Source organism: Diplotaxodon limnothrissa, linkage group LG8 (assembly GCF_057381915.1).
Source record: "Diplotaxodon limnothrissa isolate DT_005_m linkage group LG8, D_limnothrissa_male_GT1.1, whole genome shotgun sequence".
In the NCBI taxonomy this organism is placed as follows: domain Eukaryota; kingdom Metazoa; phylum Chordata; class Actinopteri; order Cichliformes; family Cichlidae; genus Diplotaxodon; species Diplotaxodon limnothrissa.
Genome location: NC_140603.1, coordinates 31652730 through 31672064, shown reverse-complemented (window position 1 = coordinate 31672064; position 19335 = coordinate 31652730). Strand labels below are relative to the sequence as shown.

At 44.1% G+C, this 19335-nt stretch overlaps 1 protein-coding gene across 6 annotated transcripts in view; it reads right to left on the bottom strand.

The window, feature by feature from the left end:
- Window positions 1-19335, bottom strand: part of ebf3a (EBF transcription factor 3a) — a 60598-nt gene that overhangs the window by 9215 nt on the left and 32048 nt on the right. For all 6 annotated transcript variants that reach the window (XM_085361696.1, XM_085361697.1, XM_085361693.1 and 3 more), the window contains exons 11-12: window positions 15323-15411; window positions 37-102 (exon numbers count right to left, since the gene is read on the bottom strand). In XM_085361696.1, the coding sequence (XP_085217822.1) occupies window positions 37-102; window positions 15323-15411 (155 nt within the window). The remainder of the gene's footprint in view (window positions 1-36; window positions 103-15322; window positions 15412-19335) is intronic.

Here is a 19335-nt window from a genome sequence, read left to right as displayed (position 1 = left end):
TGTCAGCTGATGTGTGTAGACAGGTGAGCAGCTTACCTGGTTATTATGAGGCATCCCGTAGAGCGCCTCCACCAGGTCTGCTGCTCTCTTCAACAGCACCTCCTGAAAGAAACAAAGGAGGAGGGGTGGTAGTGTGATACAACAGAAGAAGAAGAGGAGGACATGAGGTCAGTAACAAAAGCCGATGAAGTCGTGTTGCCAGTGTCACTTGTGAACAGGTGTGAACAGGCTGCAGGAACATTTTCAACAGCTCTAATGAATTCTGTTTAATATTATGTTATTCATATAGAACCAAAACGCAACAGCAAACACCTCCAGGTGCTTCATACTGTAAGGTAAAGGCCCTACAACAACACAGCAAAACCCCAATAATCAAATGACCTATGAGCAGGAGCTTGGTGACAGTGAGAAGGAAAAACTCCCTTTTAACAGGAAGAAACCTGTGAAAATCCTCACAGTGTTACTGGAGGCCAAGGTAATGCCATCCAGAGTAAGAATCTGGTTAGATACCATATTTCTACGATTTTCAGGGCCGAGTACAATAACCTCAGTTTGATCTGAATTAAGAAGCAGAAAGTTAGCGGCCATCCAGGTCTTTATGTCTTTAAGACATTCCTGCAGTTTAACTCATTGGTGTGTGTTATCTGGCTTCATGGACAGATAGAGCTGGGTGTCATCTGCATAGAGAATGCATGCAGTGCAGAGATCAGTAACAATCACAGCTTGTAAACATCAGCAGGGGTCCCTCTGTTTCTGTGTGTTTGTACCTGAACTGGAAGATTTAAACAGTGTTTATGTTAATCAGAGCTCAGTTACACCTCACAGAGCACACACACACACACACACACACACACACACACACACACACACACACACACACACACACTGGGCCTCTTAAAAACTGAAGCATTTCACTTCAATGAGCAGTTTTAGTGTTAAATGAGTTTCAGTGTTAAACTGCTCATTGAGCCCAATAAACCGCTGCCACTGTGTGTGTGCATGCATGTTTGTGTGTGTGTGCGTGTGTGTGTGTGTGCATGTTTGTGTGTGCGTGTGAGTGTGTGTTCGTGTGCGTGTAATCAGGCAGTGACAGAACAATGCTTCATTTAGTCTTTATCTTAATTAAACACACTCTCAGTTAATCTGCTGCTTTCCATTACAAACTTCTTCAGGAGGCTTTTCAATTAACCCCGCCCCCTTCATCCTCTTCCTCGCCTCTTCCTCCTCTCCTCTCCATCCCTGCGTCCGTCCACTCTGCTTTTCTCCATGCTCTGTTCATTCTATCCCTCCTTCTAATTGTTGCCCATCAATCACTCCTTCTTTTTCTCTTTACCCTGCATGCATTTTCTCTCTTTTCTCTTCTTCTCTTTCCTCTAATCCTCCTTTGTTCTCACTTCTTCCCCATTTTTCTCCTTTTTCTTGTTTTCCCCCCCTCATCCTTCCTCTCTTGCTCCCTTTCTCTCTCCGCTGTCCTTTCACCGTTACAAATATCATTTCTTGGATCACAAATAAATGTTATGAACTGTGATTTACGGCCAGTTTTACACACTGTGACTGTCAGGTTACTGCCAGCCCAGCTCTGTGTGTGTGTGCTACGCACACCGTGAGAGGGGAAGTCATTTCTGTGAAGGAGCTTTCAGCCTCCGATCATCTTTAATCTGCTCATTTATGCAGAGCAACGTTCCAGTGTGTCGACACACTCACACTGTGTTTATAGAGACAAATGAAAGCCTCATTATTACAAGTGTTTCGCTGTTACGCCGTCACATGACGAGCACCTCTCTGCACACACATGAACGAGGTTAGAGCTGGAGGGCGGGATGTCATCACCGAGGAGGAAACCAATTATTCTTTTAACTCAACACACACACACACGCGCACACACACACACACACACACACACACACACACACACACACACACACACGCACACGCACACACGCACACGCACACGAACTGATCCTGTCTTTAAGCTCCAGCAGCAGGAGATGAACTTTAATATCTGAAACATGATGAATAATTACACTGAGATGAAAAAGTCTGAATAAATAAGATCACAAAGGATCAAATCAAATCCTCCCTGTGATCACGACAGCCTCCATCCGCACAAACTAAAGAGTGGAGCCCGTCATTATAAATTAACCCTGAAAACACCCACCTAATAGTTTTTTCTGAATAAAAGAGTTATTTTTTTTCTGTGTTTACCAGTCTGAGTAAATGAGGTAAACAGCAGGTGGAGCTCACTGTTCATGCAGACAAAGAATGAAAACTGTCGAAGCTCCAAACTTTCTTTTATCTGCATGACTGATGAGAAAAGTCAGAGCGACACCTGCGTGACTGGCCGGGCGTCTTTTCAGATGAAGAACCTGTGGCGCTGCAAGTCTTTTCACCGAGATTCATGAACGAATGTAGAAACTGTAAAAACTAACACTGAGCTCGCTGCTGTACAAGAAAGAAAATAACGGTGTGGCTTTTTGGCCTTCATCAGCTGCTTTGGCAGTAAAGCTGACCGAGCTTCGAAGAAGCTTCAAACGGACTGAAGCTCTGACACAGTGATTAAACTTGACTTACACGCTGCTCCCCGACTCATCACAGAAACAAATCAGCGAGTCACAGCGGCGAACTAGACTGACATGCATCGATTAGATTGAGATGGACCCCCGGCTGACCTGTGCCACGTGGTCACACAGAAGAAACTCTGGCAATCGGCTGGTCATCTCCTGAAAGTGAAATGCAATCGATGAGCAACCGCAGAATTTTCTGGGCTGTGGATCCACATCACACCACACACAGGTGATGATGTCACAGGTTTCATTTCTCAGAAGCTTCAGTGTCACATGATTCATGTAAACCATCAATCACTCGCTGCTCCACTTTGACTTCTGCCATCATTTGCAGGGTTCACTCAGTATTTTCCAAATATTGCAGTTGGCTCCCTTTAGCCCAGGGGCGTTCTAGCCCATCTTTGGGGGTGCTGAAGCCACCCCAAAATGAATCAGAGCACCCAAAGATTTTTTACTTTTTTTTGACAATATTTGCTGTTTGTGTGACACGCTACTAAAAATATAAAAACCATACAGTACTTGGTTGGTACGTAATATTTTAACAACAAAAGTATAGATAACCCCCCCTTCCATAATGGATTGTTCCAGCTCTCCCCTGCTCTGGCTCTAGCGCCCTTTCTGCCAGAGCTGAGACGCAGCGGAGCGGAGCTGTGAGTGCCTGGCTTAAAACAGGACATGTTAGATGCATTTAGCCTTCAGTTACTCTTTATATAGTTAGGTAGGAGTCAGACCATGTTTCTTTTTGACTGAAAAACATTACACCAGGTAACCTGCAGTGTTGAAAACGTGTTTTCCGACGATGTTTGCTGCCCTACAATCCATCCTGCTCTGTAGTAAAATCAGCGATATTTGACAGTCCTGTTGCTAACATTGAAATGTATCCAGCCTATTTAAAATCTAAAACTTAAAATTATCCGTAGCCTGCTGTTGTTACCACTGTCCTGTTTGAAATGGAAGGAGAGAAGCTGCTTATTTTGTCATATGTGCCGATATTAAACCCAAGGTACTAAGTAGCTAACTGACTGAATGCCCATAAACCTTATAACTCCTGTTGTGTGTGTGTGTGTGTGTGTGTGTGTGTGTGTGTGTGTGTGTGTGTGTGTGTGTGTGTGTGTGTGTGTGTACAGATAGACAGCCAGGTTCATAAGGGATATGAGGAAATTTTTTTTTTAAAAAGGAGCCACATTCAGGTGAAAGTGGGTTGAAACATTTTGAGCCTCTTTAACAACATCCCAACATAACATTATCATTGATCGGGGAGATTAAAATTAATGATATATTTTTATGTGGTTCAGCCACAGCTCTACTAAAACCTCAGCCAGTAACAGGTCGGCCAACTTTTGGACCGTCCAGTTGTCTGTATGACTGCTGCAGTACGTGCATCACATTTGCTCACTATCAGAAAGAGCCAAACAGCCCTGGTGGAGCGAGGAGCTGTAAAGAGAAGCAGATGCTCTGTTTCTACAAATGTTTTAAGCTTGTTTCAAAGATTCTGTACTGCAGCTTTAAATGTTTTCCAAAAGCACACAGACACTTATCAGTGTTTCTCACACTTGTTACAGTGTGGACCACCTGATAAAAGGTCAAGCTGTCCCAAGCACCACTATGAAAGCATGAAACTCATAAATCTTACAACACAAAATTATTATTATTAAATTAGTAAAATTAGCATCTGCAGTAAAGATTTTTTCATACATTGTATACATTCTACCACAGGCAAAGCTGCCTCCATATTTATAGTTTTTATTAATATTTGGTAATAATTTATTTGTAATAATTTATTCTGTGGCGGGAGTGTTTTTTATGTATCTGTATTATATTATACAAACACATTAAAAGTGAACCTCTGTCCAAAAAATGCACTCAGTTTACTTCTTACTCACTATGAGCATCATTCATCATTCTCCCAGTAATTAAGGTTAGGATATGTATTTTTTTTATTCCAATCCATTCTTCTTTTGCAGCATTTAATAACCTTTATCACTTCTCCAACTCCAACCCCCGACGCATGTGGCAAGGACTCCAGACCATCACAGACTACAGGACCACCAAACCCTCCCCTGCATCCTCTGATGTCTCCTTCCTCAACGAGCTCAACAACTTTTATGCTCGTTTTGAGCGAGGGAACCCCACAACCACAACCAAAGCAGACGTGACGCCAGACCACCAACCTCTGACTCTCTCCCCTACCGATGTGGGAGCGGTGCTGAGCAGGATCAATGTCCACAAGGCTGCAGGTCCTGATGGCATCCCCGGGCGTGTTCTCAGAGCGTGTTCTGGGGAGCTTGCAGGAGTGCTCACAGACATATAAAACCTGTCCTTGGCCCACGCTGTGGTACCGGCCTGCTTCAAATCCACCTCCATCGTCCCGATACCCAAAAACTCCAACCCATCTTGCCTCAATGACTACCGCCCAGTAGCACTCACCCCCATCATCACAAAGTGCTTAGAGCAGCTGGTCCTAGCACACTTCAAATCCTGTCTCCCCCCCACCCTGGACCCCCACCAATTCGCATACCGCCGGAACAGGAGCACAGAGGATGCAGTCTCCATCGCACTGCACTCTGTCCTCTCACACCTGGACAACAACAACACCTACGCCAGAATGCTGTTTATAGACTTCAGTTCAGCATTCAATACAATCCACCCCTCACAACTCATCAGGAAACTGACAGACCTGGGTATCAGTTCCCTCATCTGCAAATGGTCACTGGACTTCCTGACCAACCGCCCCCAACATGTCCGGCTGGATAACCGCTGCTCATCTACCATCACAATGAACACCGGTGTACCACAAGGCTGTGTGATGAGCCCTTTCCTCTACTCCCTCTTCACCCACGACTGCAGACCTGCTGATGGTTCCAACACCATCATTAAGTTTGCAGATGACACCACGGTGATTGGCCTCATCAGTGACAACGATGAGGCCGCCTACAGGGAGGAGGTGGATCGTCTGGCTGAGTGGTGCGACAGAAACAACCTGCTGCTTAACACCGAGAAGACCAAGGAGCTCATCGTGGACTACAGGAGGAATGCTGACCCACATCCACCCATCCACATTAAGGGGACGGCTGTGGAGCGTGTGAGCAGCTTCAAGTTCCTGGGAGTCCACATCTCCGAGGATCTCACCTGGACGACCAACTGCTCCAAGCTGGTCAAGAAGGCTCACCAGCGCCTCTTCTTCTTGAGGACTCTGAGGAAGAACCACCTGTCCTCAGACATCCTGGTGAACTTCTATCGCTGCACCATCGAGAGCATCCTGACCAACTGTATAACAGTCTGGTACGGGAACTGCTCTGCCTCGGACCGGAAGGCGTTGCAGAGGGTCGTGAAAACTGCCCAGCGCATCGCCGGAGCACCACTTCCTGCCATAAAAGACATCTACAGGAAGCGGTGTCTGAAAAGGGCTGGGAAAATCATCAAAGACCCCAGTCACCCATCACATGGACTCTTCACCCTCCTGCCCTCTGGGAGGCGCTACAGGAGCCTCCAGACTAAGACCACCAGGTACCGGAACAGCTTCTTCCCCACAGCTGTCAGACTCCTGAACTCTGCCTCCTGACATCTGACCCACGTTAACACATGGACTGAACATACACACACCCACAATGGACAACTGTACCCTCAAACACAATAATAACATGGACTGAACCACCACTCACAACCACTAGCACTTTATATAGCCTCTGTAGAAACTATCTACACCCTCACTTATCTTAACTGCACTACTGTATAGCTCTGTGTAAACAATCATTCTGTACATACGATAATTTTTAATCCTACAACTGTTTACAACTTGCACAGTTCCCATTTCTGTATAGCTGTATATCCCAGATTCTGTAAAGTTATTTATTTCATATTCTGTATAGTTTTTCATATTTATATCCTGTTCATAGCCTGTACATAGCTTGTACTCACTACAGCCTGTACATACTTATAGTTATAGAATATTCACAACATACTTCATACCGTGTACATTATAACATAATAGACCCATTTCTGTAATATACTCACATATCTATATTATTGCTAATATACACTGAACAAAAATATAAACGCAACACCTTTGTTACTGCTCCCATTCCCCATGGGATGGACGTAGAGACCTAAAATTCATTCCAGATACACAATATAACCATCCCTCCCAAACAGTGGTCACAAATCAGTCCAAATGTGTGGTAGTGGGCACATCTGCTATATTGAGATAATCCATCCCACCTCACAGGTGTGCCACATCAGGATGCTGATCTGACATCATGAGTAGTGCACAGGTGTACCTCAGACTGCCCACAACAAAAGGCCACCCTGGAATGTGCAGTTTTGTCTCACAGCAAAATGCCACAGATGCCACAAGCAATGAGGGAGCGTGCAATTGGCATGCTGACAGCAGGAATGTCAACCAGATCTGTCGCCCGTGCATTGAATGTTCATTTCTCAACCATAAGCCGTCTCCACAGGCCTTTCAGAGAATATGGCAGCACATCCAACCGGCCTCACAACCGCAGACCTCGTGTAACCACACCAGCCCAGGACCTCCACATCCAGCAGGTTCACCTCCAAGATCGTCTGAGACCAGCCACCCAGACAGCTGCTGGAACAATTGGTTTGCACAACCAAACAATTTCTGCACAAACTGTCAGAAACCGTCTCAGGGACGCTCAACTGCATGCCCGTCGTCCTCATCGGGGTCTTGACCTGACTCCAGCTCGTCGCCGTAACAGACTTGTGTGGGCAAATGCTCACATTCGATGAGCGTCTGGCACGTTGGAGAGGTGTGCGCTTCACGGATGAATCATGGTTCACATTGTTCAGGGCAGATGGCAGCTGAGAATGTCCCAGTTCTTGCATGGCCAGCATACTCACCGGACATGTCACCCATTGAGCATGTTCGGGATGTGCTTGACCGGCGTATACGACAGCGTGTACCAGTTCCCACGAATATCCAACAACCTCGCACAGCCATTGAAGTGGAGTGGACCAACATTCCACAGGCCACAATTGACAATCTGATAGACTCCATGCTACGATGTGTTGCACTGCATGAGGCAAATGGTGGTCACACCAGATACTGACCGGTTCTGGGTCCCCAGACCCCCAATAGCGCAAAAAACTGCACATTCCAGGGTGGCCTTTTGTTGTGGGAAGTCTGAGGTACACCTGTACACTACTCATGATGTCAGATCAGCATCCTGATGTGGCACACCTGTGAGGTGGGATGGATTATCTCAATATAGCAGATGTGCCCACTACCACACATTTGGACTGATTTATGACCACTGTTTGGGAGGGATGGTTATATTGTGTATCTGGAATGAATTTTAGGTCTCTACGTCCATCCCATGGGGAATGGGAGCAGTAACAAAGGTGTTGCGTTTATATTTTTGTTCAGTGTATATTGTAATATATCTATATCACTAAAGCACTTCTGGATGGATGCAAACTGCATTTCGTTGCCTTGTACACAGCAAATCCAGCATGTCCAAATTAACACTGTCGGATTTGATTTCAACACTATTAAAGTGTCTATATGGGTCCACACCAGAGAGTGTTAATTTAACTCTTTTTGGAGAGTTGGTACGTTAACTCTGATTTAGTGTTAAACACCAAATCTGTCTGGAGTTGATAATTTAACACTTGGTGTTAAGAGTTTATATATTAACTCTCAAAGAGTATTTTAGTTTAACTACGTAAGAGTTATCTTCTAATTCATTCTAAAAAGCTGGAATTTTACTGTTCTGAACTTCTAGAAATTTCTTTTGGAAATAAACATTTACTAAAAAGACGCAATGGTTTTTGAAAAACATTTATTCTGAACTGTGCACCACAATTTCAAAACATTTTCTGAAAGATGTAACAGTATACATGTTCTCACTTTTATTAGAATTTTGTTTATCAAAAGGTCTGACATGGTAAATGCAAATAACAGCGTTCTCATCACTTATTTCTTCAATACAATATGCATGTCCTTCATTCATCACTTTGTGGAACTTCAACGCACTTCTGCTCTCCCCCATATTCCATCTTCACAAGCATATCCTGTGTGGAGATCGAATAAAAATTAGTTGACACTAATTAATGGCACAAATAATCCAGTAAACAATTGCAGCACAGTAAAAAAAAAAGGAATCCTCTTTGAGCCATTACTTGTGTAAAGTATTTTCCCAAAAGACAAGGACACAGGCAACAGGTAATACTGAACTAAATGTAAAACCTCAACCTTTTTCATTTTTACCTAAACCGTGTGCACAAAACTCTGGAGGGATCTAAATGCTACCGTAGAATCCAGTCAGGACGTCTGCTACTGCTGTTTGCTCGTGTTTTTTTATTTTTTTATGGGCAATCGTTTTCAGGCTTCAAGTAGCACCATTATACCAACATTTCACATTCTAGACATTGTTTTAGGTGTATTTGACCAAACGTTTGACTGAAAATTCACATGCAAGCTTTTTTTCAAGGCTGTGGTATTTGCCCGCAAACAATACCTTTCAGCTAGCTAAAACAGAATATTATGCTATCAGCGAGCAACATGGCTAATGCCTTTCACACAGCTTTGTCTCAACTCCAAAGAGCCACAGAAGTAAAAGCTCATAATAATAATTGAAACAATCTTTGAAAGAATGACTTACCAAGCATGGCAAACAACTCAAATATGTAGAGCAAAATGTTCTGAAACGGCTTCACTTCAGCTTCGATTGGAGCCGTGCTGGGGGCGGAGTCTGTGAATTTACTCTGTTGGTGTCATAGCCCCTGTAGGAGTTCAGAGTTAAGAGGTCAAGAGTTAATGTTTCCATTTTAACACCTCCAGATTTGACAGAGAAACACTCATTTTTAACACTCGATTTTAACTACTATCATTTTACACCTCAGAGTTACATTAAAAGAATGTGACTCTGCTTAGAGTAAAATTAACTCTACTTTTGCAAGGAGACTATTAACACCAAAAAATTTAACACTTTTGAATTTGCTGTGTACCTGTGCATGTCCAATGACAATAAAGTTGAATTCTATTCTATTCTATTTGATGGTTTTGTTACAGACTTTTCAAAAAAGTGTTTTTCTTTTCTTTCACAAATGTGGGATTAAATTGTGTTCAAATGTACAAAACAGTGAAGTCATGTTTTGTGACGAGGACCCAGGCTCAGAGAGACTTGATGAATTTAAGAATCTTAAGATTTAATAAAGAAATTTACAGACTTGCAAAGAGATGGTAAAATTATGATGACTGATAACGGAGACGAAGACAGCAGACGACAAGGACAGGGAGGAACAGGGGTTTAAATGCACCAAGGAGACAGTCAGAGAGACAACTGGAAAACTGGAGACATTTAAGGATGACAGAGTAAAGTTTATCTTGCCTGGCTGGGCAGCTCTCTGGGTGCTCAGCACCACCAAAGCTCTGATCCTAGAATTGCCTCGCTTTAGCCTACAAACCGGATTCACGGCTTCCGCAAACCGAGCCGTGGATCTGTTCCCTACAAACAAACACGTGTCTCTGTGATTACTGCAGCCGCAACACAAACTAACCCCAAAATCTGATGAGTAGGAAAACAGAGAAAAGCAAAACTCTTTGAGTTCCTTTACTTCAAACCGCTCTCACAACCTTCCTTCTCACTGAGGACTTCCACACAGAAGGCTTTTACAGAAACATCAGATAATCCTGGATGAGCCCCATTTTTCAGCCTGAAAGTGCAGAGAGCCCTGACCTCTGTAGACACTAAATAATAACAGCAGCGTATTTCAGCGACAAACGAGTGATGTTAGCAGCGCACAGGGATGTTGGTCAAAACTCTGTAACCCTCAGAAGCAGCTGAAGCTGAGTGGAGCTCATTCAGGGAGGTTTCCCACTGAGACGGGGTTTCTGAAAGCTTAACCAAACATCTGGATCCACCTTCTGATCCACATCCAGGAATTAATTGGCTCCTCAGGTCAGCGGTCCCCAACCTTTTTTTGCGCTACGGACCGGTTTATGTCGGACAATATTTTCACGGACTGGCCTTTAAGGTGTCGCGGATAAATACAACAAAGTAAAACCAGTACCGGTACCAAAAAAACACGATTTATTCAAAACACACAGGAAAAGACCCAGGGAAACCGAGTTAATGATAAAAATGATAACAAAAAACAACGCTAAAAACCAACTATCACACCCCAGCCTCAACTCGCAGCCCGGTACCAAACGACTCACGGACCAGTACTGGTCTATGGCCCGGGGGTTGGGGACCGCTGCCTTAGGTCATCGTCTTCTTCTCCGCCATGTTTCATAAAAATCACCATTGTAGTCTTTTACCAACAGATGGTACTGTAAACAAATTGATCCTAAACACTTTCAAACATCTGAAACATACACCGGTGGAGTCAGACTCTTTCTTGGCAGATGGTGGACACGATCAGCTCAGGATAACAGTGGCCAGTCTATTGTGACGAAGGTGAGGGTGAAGGTGTAGCTGTTAGTTTACTGATTGATCTACCCTCAGCTATGACCACAAGGAGCAGAAATGAGCTTCATCTGCTGGAGGCTGAACCTTTAGAGATGAGTGAGGAGCTCATTCATCAGAGGCTGAGGATGGAGCCACCACTGGTTTGACATCTGGCCACATACAGCTGGGAGGGTCAGACCCAGGACATGCTGGCTTTGTCCCCACCAGAGGAGTTGGTGGCAGAAGGAGATCTGGCCATCTCTGTTGGCCTGCTGCCCCTGAGACGCGGACCCAGATAAGTAGCATTAAGCAGATGTTAATGTGTTAGAGTTCTCTACTCCAACCAACTCCATCAAAAGGAAAACTGAAGGCTGTCACTGAGCGTGAGCAGATTAACCACAATCTGACCCCAGAAATAGATTCTGCAGCACCAACACGAGGGCTAAATGCACACCCCCACAAACTGAACATCTGCAGGGATTCTTCACCCACATCTGGATGAAAACATCCCAAACACGGACATTTAGATTTCACATGAAAACAGCTCAGAGTTTATTATGCAGGACAGAAACAGAAACAAGACGACAGAGGAGTTATTTTTTATAAATCAGATAAGAGAAAGGCTGAAAAGTGTGCGTGTGTGTGTGTGTGTTTGGGTGTGTGTGTGTGTGTGTGTGTGTGTGTGCGCGCGCGTGTGTGTGTGTGTTTGTGTGTGTGTGTGTGTGTGTGTGTGTGTGTGTGTGTGTGTGTGTGTGTGTGTGTGTGTGTGTGTGTGTGTATAAAGCCCATTGGCAAACAGGGAGGTTGAAACAGTCAAATCAGGTAATCAGCGAGTGCAGCCATGTGGCAAGAAAGGAGATTGGCATACACACACACACACACACACACACACACACACACACACACACACACACACACACACACACACACACAGGAAAGAGCATTAAATTCTACAGACACACAGACACACACATACAAGTGTGTGTCTGTGTGTCTGTGACGGACAGCTAATGATGATGAATGCAGGGTCACTTGATCACCATGGAAACAGCTTTAACACTGAGGTTAGTGTGAACTGTCCTCAGTAATCCGGACTAACAGAGTGATCTCTCCTTCAAGCTGTGTGTTTCCTGTGTGTGTGTGTGTGTGTGAACTCCTGGCTCGTGCACATGCCTGTCACTGGGTTTGTGTGTTTCCAACCTCAACGTGTTTTGTGGCGTCCGTGCTGGGATGACTGACGGCAGCTGCCGCACATACCGACACTTTAAAGTTTAATCTTTGGCGTCGCTATGGCACCAAACCCAAACACCGTCCTTCTGTAGGGTCAGAAGCAGGTGTCACTCTCAGAAAATGTCTCTGTACTTTCTCACCTGCTCACATGTTTGACGAGGACACAGAGGAAGTAGCTTTGCTTTCTGAAACCGACTGAATGGGACAGCGGCTTCTCTCAGCCCGCCATCTTTAGCCTCCACCTCAAAAACACAGAGCAAACTGACCTCCTACTGCTTCAAAGCTCAACAGGAAACATCCTGGGAGCTGTTCACATACTTGTGAGCACACTTTGAACAGGTGTATCAAACAAAACTACAGTACAATCAACCAATCACAGGCTTCAGTGAGACTATCAGCAAACTTCTCTTTCATTCAGCACCAAATCACAGCAGCAGTCGCCTCCAGGTGCTTTATATCGTAGGGTAAAGACTCTACGATCATACAGAGAAACCCAACAATCATATGACCCCCTATGAGCAAGCACTTGGTGACAGCGGGAAGGAAGAAACCACCAGCAGAATACATCTGCACGTTTGACCACACATTCGATTTCTGTTCTTCATACTTAGTAGTTTAGTATCGCATGTCCTTCAGCCGGGCATGTGGCGGCTTCAGCGCCTACAGAGAGGGTTGGGTCGCGGGCCCTTTTTATAACTGCTTTTAAATCATTGTAACTTTGTCGCAGGTATATTTGTGTATCGAGGTAGCACCAAGTGTTCACAAGGCACCGCTGTTTGAACACACACAGGGAGATCAGCTCTGCCTCGGTGTTACCGTGTGTGCTTCGCCAGAACATGGTCCAGGTTTGCGACACAGGGGACCTGTGTTGACCTGTGTGATGTCATGAGTGCACAACCCGTCACACGTAAGCCCGACTCAGACGTCGCAGTCAGCCCCCCGAAACAGTCGGGATTATTTCCAGTTATTAGCGTTTCTGTGGTCAACAGTCACTCGGCTGCACGCTGAGCACAAGGCAGCGTGGGTAATTGAATAAAACCATTACAGATGAATTATTAAAGATGTGGTTTTCATTATGGAGCTAACAGCATGTCAGCTCACATCAGAGCAGCTGGAGGCTGAAAGCACACTAGAGAAATTCTCTTTCAACTACTGCAAGGTTGTTCATTAACCCTTTAAGACCTACCATAGAACCAAGTCCGCCAGAGCTTATATTATATGTTTACATGCTGTGGAGCCATTTTTGGGAGCATTTCAAGTTGCTATACATCAATACAACCATTATAGCCCAGATTTTAATAATATGTATGCATTAAGTCCATAGTAATTACATAAATTGCAAAAAAGTGCAATAAACTACAAAAAAATTGAAAATCGTTTTTGATTTTTTAACATATATTTCTAGTTAGAGAAATTTCAGAGGCTTATCCCTCAAAACTGTAAATACAAAAAAGTTGCACAAAATAGTTTCCTACCACAGGAAATTTATTTTGAGTGTCTTCATAGTTTTATTTTTGAAATACACCAATTTTTATACACTGCAGGAAAAACGAAAATAAATATTATACTGCAAATTTGCAAAAAAGCAGCATATGCATCAAAATAAACTATTTCCAGCAGTGCAATATGAGTCCTCAGCATCCCAGAAACGACACAGAAAGTCATAAAGTCAAAGATAACTTTTAAAAAGAGCAGTATAGGCCCTGAGGCCCTGATGGCAAAAAAGACTACATTTCCGCGAAAATGACGTCACTTCCGGTTTCGGGCAGGTAATGGCGGAAATGCAAAAGTTCGCGCTGACGTCTATTCCAACGTAGGAAGTGTTTTGAACAGCTGATCAGATTGGTAAAGCGTGTTTCTGGAATATTATGTTTTTGTTCCTGCAAGCGCTTTTTATGCAGTTTTTGCAAAGCTTTATGTGGAAGGAAACCGTGACCGAGGACAAGCTGATGGCATCAGATGTAAGAACAACTCCTCCGGTTTCATATGCAAAAAAAATTTTTGCGCTAGCTTACGTGGTTGCAGTGCTACTGGGATTTAAAAATAGTTACGCATAACAGAGCGTTCCCGCTCCGATCGGCTCTAAAGGGTTAAACGAGGGGGTGAATAGAAGTGTCGGATAATTTCCATCAGCATCCTGCTTCTGGTCCGAATCTGGAGGATCCAGAAGCAGGCCTGATATATATAAACATCTTACCCTGGTTCCTCTAAACTGGACAGCTAATCCAGGATCAGGACAGCCTGACGATCCCAAACCTGCTTTACGAGTCATTATTGAAACACACACACACTGAACTGTTGACCTGAAGCAGCACAGCAGAGTTTTTAAATGTCCACCCTAAAGGGAAAACTGATTCCGTCTCTTTGCTTTGATTGTTTGAACCCATCAAATCTAAAATGGGTAAAAGATGTGAAAGTGTGAGCTTAAAAAGAAAAACTTTGGCCTCCACCGATGAGAAATGTGGGATGATTTTCAGAGTCTGATCGAAAACCTGTGAACTGGAAACTAAACAACATCCTCACAACAACGAACAGGAGTGGTAGCATAAAAGGAGAACATCATGGAAGCAGCTTCCTTCTTCAACAGACAAGCGCAGGACTCTTTGCTGGTTCTGACTGGAGCCAGCAGACTGTCCTCCAGATTCATTCACCCTGAGGGCGTTGGATCATGTTAACCTTTGCACCACTTTTCACCCCCCCCCCGGGTGATAATTAACCCACAGAAGGGGAATGTGAAGGTTCCTGCTTCATTACAGATCGTTCACTGTCCAGCTGAATTTACCGTCAGCCTTTTCTCTGGAGCATCACACGTGTGGTAACGCGGTTCATGTGAACCAAATTCAGCCAAACCAGGACAAATGTGAAAGCTTTGAACAGATACTGGTGTCCAAACTACAGGTTTGATGAAAACTGTGTGTGTGTTAGAAGCTGCCAGTCGGTCTGAGTGGACACACAAAAACAAGTTAAACAGCAGAATCGGTGGATGCAGCTGATGATTATCAGGACTCTGAGCAGCCAACCAGAACGCAGACTGATGGAAAAAACACAGCGACAATAATCACTTATTCTGTGTGTTTGTATAAAACGATTGTGTGTCTGAGCGCGTCCTACCTTCGGCAGTCTCTCCGGGTCTCCAGGGTGGCGGGGGATGACCTTCTGTAACCTCTGGAAGCCGTAATCGATGGTAGGCTCATTCAACGCTGAGGAGGGAGCAGGTCTTTTCATTAGACACCTCACAACATTAATATCGTCACATTTGTTCACTAGTTAAACTTTTTAAAGCCCAAAAACGTGAAACTGTCAGCTGCTCAGACTGCCGTGGATAAGACGTGAGACACTCCTCTCGCATTACTCGCAGATTACATGTGAGCATTTTAGATTATTTCTGGATTAAACATGTAAATCGTGCACAGAGAGAACAAAGGAAAAAATAAATGTCAATGAAAATACTCCAGAAAGTTTACGGGCCGATTGGATTAGAACGTCTGTACTGACCGACGGGAGGAAACACACGGAGGCGTCGTTGTCACGCTGATGGGACACCACACACTTCAGTTTGAACCGATAATTTATGCTGCTCTTTGTCAGGTGTAATAACTGCAGCCGTGCACATCGCGGCGAATCTGCAACCCTCAGACACGCCGAATCCATCAGACTTGTTCATTTTTTGTTTTCCCCTCCCCTCCTCTCTCCTCTAACATCATTTACAGTTTAAACTGGTTGGGAGGTGATAAATCAGAGCGTCAGTGAACGCAGCCGAGCACAGCCAGGACTCAGAGTGTGTGTGTGTGTGAAGTGCATGAATCATAATCCCGTCTTGGTTCAGCTGCATTTAACAAGCTTTAGACCGACTCTCCTATACATCAAACTGTGTGTGTGTGTGTGTTCAGTCCTTGAAGGCTCACAGGGCGTGACAGGCAGCAGTTATAAGAGTGTGTTAGCTCTCCAGATGTCTGTGTTATCTATAGTTGTGCGAGTGGCTGTGACCTTGTGTTGTTGACTGTTACACACTTTACTGTCACCTGTGTTTCTTCCACCTGCAGTCGGTCCGATTCCTCCTGGATCAAACCTGAATGCATCCTCGCTGCGTCTTTAAGGACACGTGTCCACATGCAATTTCAAACACACCCAGCAGAGCAGTAACACCTGATCATCAGGTAAAAGATGTCAGAGCAGAGTTACCACGATGAGAAGAAGAGACCACCTGAACCTGGCAGCGTTTTCCTCTTTAGCTGGCGGATCAGCGACTGTTCAGGACGCCACGTTTGGCGTGCAGCGGGGCTGGTGGTGATGCTGTGTGGCTGTTTTTAATGACCTGTTATTGCGTGTTTGTGTTGACGTGACTGTTTTATTCTTATGTGTTGTATTTCATTCGTATGAGGCTTTTACCTTGACAACTATAGGTCACGTGACCATGACTCCACATTCAGCCCAGAGTCCCTGAGACACCTGAGCTGCTAAAAACGCTGATGTCACGAATGAATGATGCTCTTGATTCATGTTTTCTGTCTTTATTCATATCTTCATGTTTCACTGCAGTTTAATAAACTCTGGAACACCTGAACAAACCAGCTGTCACTAAAGTCTTTATCTGATTGGCTAATTGTCTGAAATCAAGCGCTCTAATCAGGCACACCGGCAGACAGTGAAACCATCCAATCGATAAGTTGTGATGGAGCGTCCCCGTGGTAACTGCTGAACTGATCTGCTGTTTATATTGGCTGCCAATTAAGATTTGATGGCTTTGAATTGATCAGACACGACACCGAGCGAGGATCTGTCAGTCCCGGCTATCTGAGGAGACGCTTCGGCTCCGCCCTCAGCGCTGAGTGAGTCGTCAGTAATCGTGCGCAGGCTGGCAGCGTTTTATGCTCCTGTCAGGTGTGTACACCTGTCAAACATCAGCACAGCTTTATTTGTTTTTGGTGCTTCTGTCTGCCTGACAGAGCTCATTCATTTGGATGAGGAGACGTTCATCTCGATGATAAACTGAACCTGAAGAAATGTTGGCACTGTTGCGGCTCAGCTGCACGAATGACGTGTTTTACTGTGAAACAACAGTCCTGATTTATTTTGTATGTATTCGTTGACTTTAATAAGTGAGTTTTACTGTCAGACAGTTCAGGCTGCAGTGTCTGCAGAACAGGACGTCGATTCAGATAAGACGAGAAGCTCGGAGCGATCGACACGTGTAGACTGAGGCGCTGCAATTCCCTCACACTCAGGTCTGACCAGCAGGGTTCGCTCTGTGTGTGTGTGTGTGTGTGTGTGTGTGTGTGTGTGTGTGTGTGTGTGTGTGTGTGTTAGACATCTTTGTGAGGGCAGAAAAGTAGCTTACTACTATACTTGTGGGGACCAACAGTCACTTATGGGGACAAAATACCTGTTTGAAGACATTTTTGAGGCTCAAAATGTGGTTTTAGTGTCAGGGTTACAGTTAGGATATGAAAACGTGTGTGTGTGTGTGTGTGTGTGTGTGTGTGTGTGTGTGTGTGTGTGTGTTAGTGTGTATGTGAGGGTGTTAAGGAAGTGAAAATCTGAAGGCGGGTCAGACAGGAGGCGTTGGAGCGATCAATACTTTGAGATCGATACTCATGGAAATTGCATGACTGCTGACGCCGTGTGTCTGCCTGAGCGCACACATTACCACAGAGAGAAACCATAACGAGCGGAGTGGTGTCGTTTATGTGCATCGGCGGGGTTTCCACCATTGATCTGCTCTACTTTACTCACGTACTTCACACGTACATCCAGCCGTGCATGTGATAAAGATAAGCTGTACGTCTATGTTCGTGTGTCATTGTTTTAAATGATTTCACCCACTGAGGACGGGTAATGTTAGGTAATCCCCCAACATTATGGTACTTGCTCCTTTAGTAAATACTCACATTATTCACGACATTCCTTTAACAGCTCAACGATTAGCTGGTTGCTTTTTGCACTACCATCTTATTTATTCATAATTTATTTATAATTTAAATACTTAAGAAAATTATTTTTTATAAATTGTACTCTGTGACATGAAAACCCTAATCTGATCGAATTTTATGGAAAAACTTCAGTATGAGAAATATTAAATTTAAATGACATTTATTCAAGTTAAATATGATATTAGATCTTGTGCCAGCGCTTCTCATTTATGTGTTGATCTGCCTCATGCAGAAAAACTTGACTGAGACCTGCTACCTGAGGAGGAGGTCTGTATTATTCAACATCACTTCCTGTTTTCTTTCCCCAGTGCAAAGCAGGCAGTGCAGGGTGGAGGTGGTGGATCCCTCTGATCTGCTGAGGTATGAAAGCAGCTGCTGTGTGAACATGTGACTCGCATAAGTGAGTGTCAGTGTGAGGTCATTAACGTAAAGGTCCAGAGATGTTTCGGGTTAATGGGATTTGAATGTGTATAATTACTGCAATGCAGCATGAACGGAGATAAAAGAAACATAAAGAGAGAGGAGAGGAGGATATAAGGACACATGGAGAGAAGAAATGTTCTCCAGTCTGACAACAAATAGAGAAAGAAAGCTGGAGCAGTATTAATGACAGATGTTACCTGCACCTGCAGCGGTTCAGATGTTTGACCATCAGAATTTATTTAAAACTTATTACTGACTCATGTGAGTGCTGTGTGAAGTCAGGGTTGTTTTGTGGTTAGACTGGCCCATCGTGGCAGACAGGCCTCTCCTCTGCCTGTTTCTAAGTCACTCCTGAGAACCACCTCTTGACCCTGACCTTTGACACCCCGTGAGATGTTGGTTTTAGTTGGTTCTATGCTGTTTTATCTTGTTTTCTTGTTTAATATGGGGCTGTTTTAATTTCTATGTATTACGTGGTTTATTTATTTATTTTTGCTGTTTTCTTTTATTCTTTTTTTTTCACTTATTTTCTGTACAGCACTGTGCTGGCTATGTTAGAGTGCTTTATAAATAAAATTGGACTGGAAAAATAAAGCCAAAATTAGATGACCGCTAAATAATAAAAATAGAAAGTGTGAGACCACAGATCTTCCTTATTTAACTTATACATAAGCTTCATTTTCTTCTTCGTGATTTCTGCGTGTTTGAGTCTAAAAGAACATTCTTTAAGTCTGGAAATAAAGCTTTGTTTTAAAAAGGTGCCCAAATATC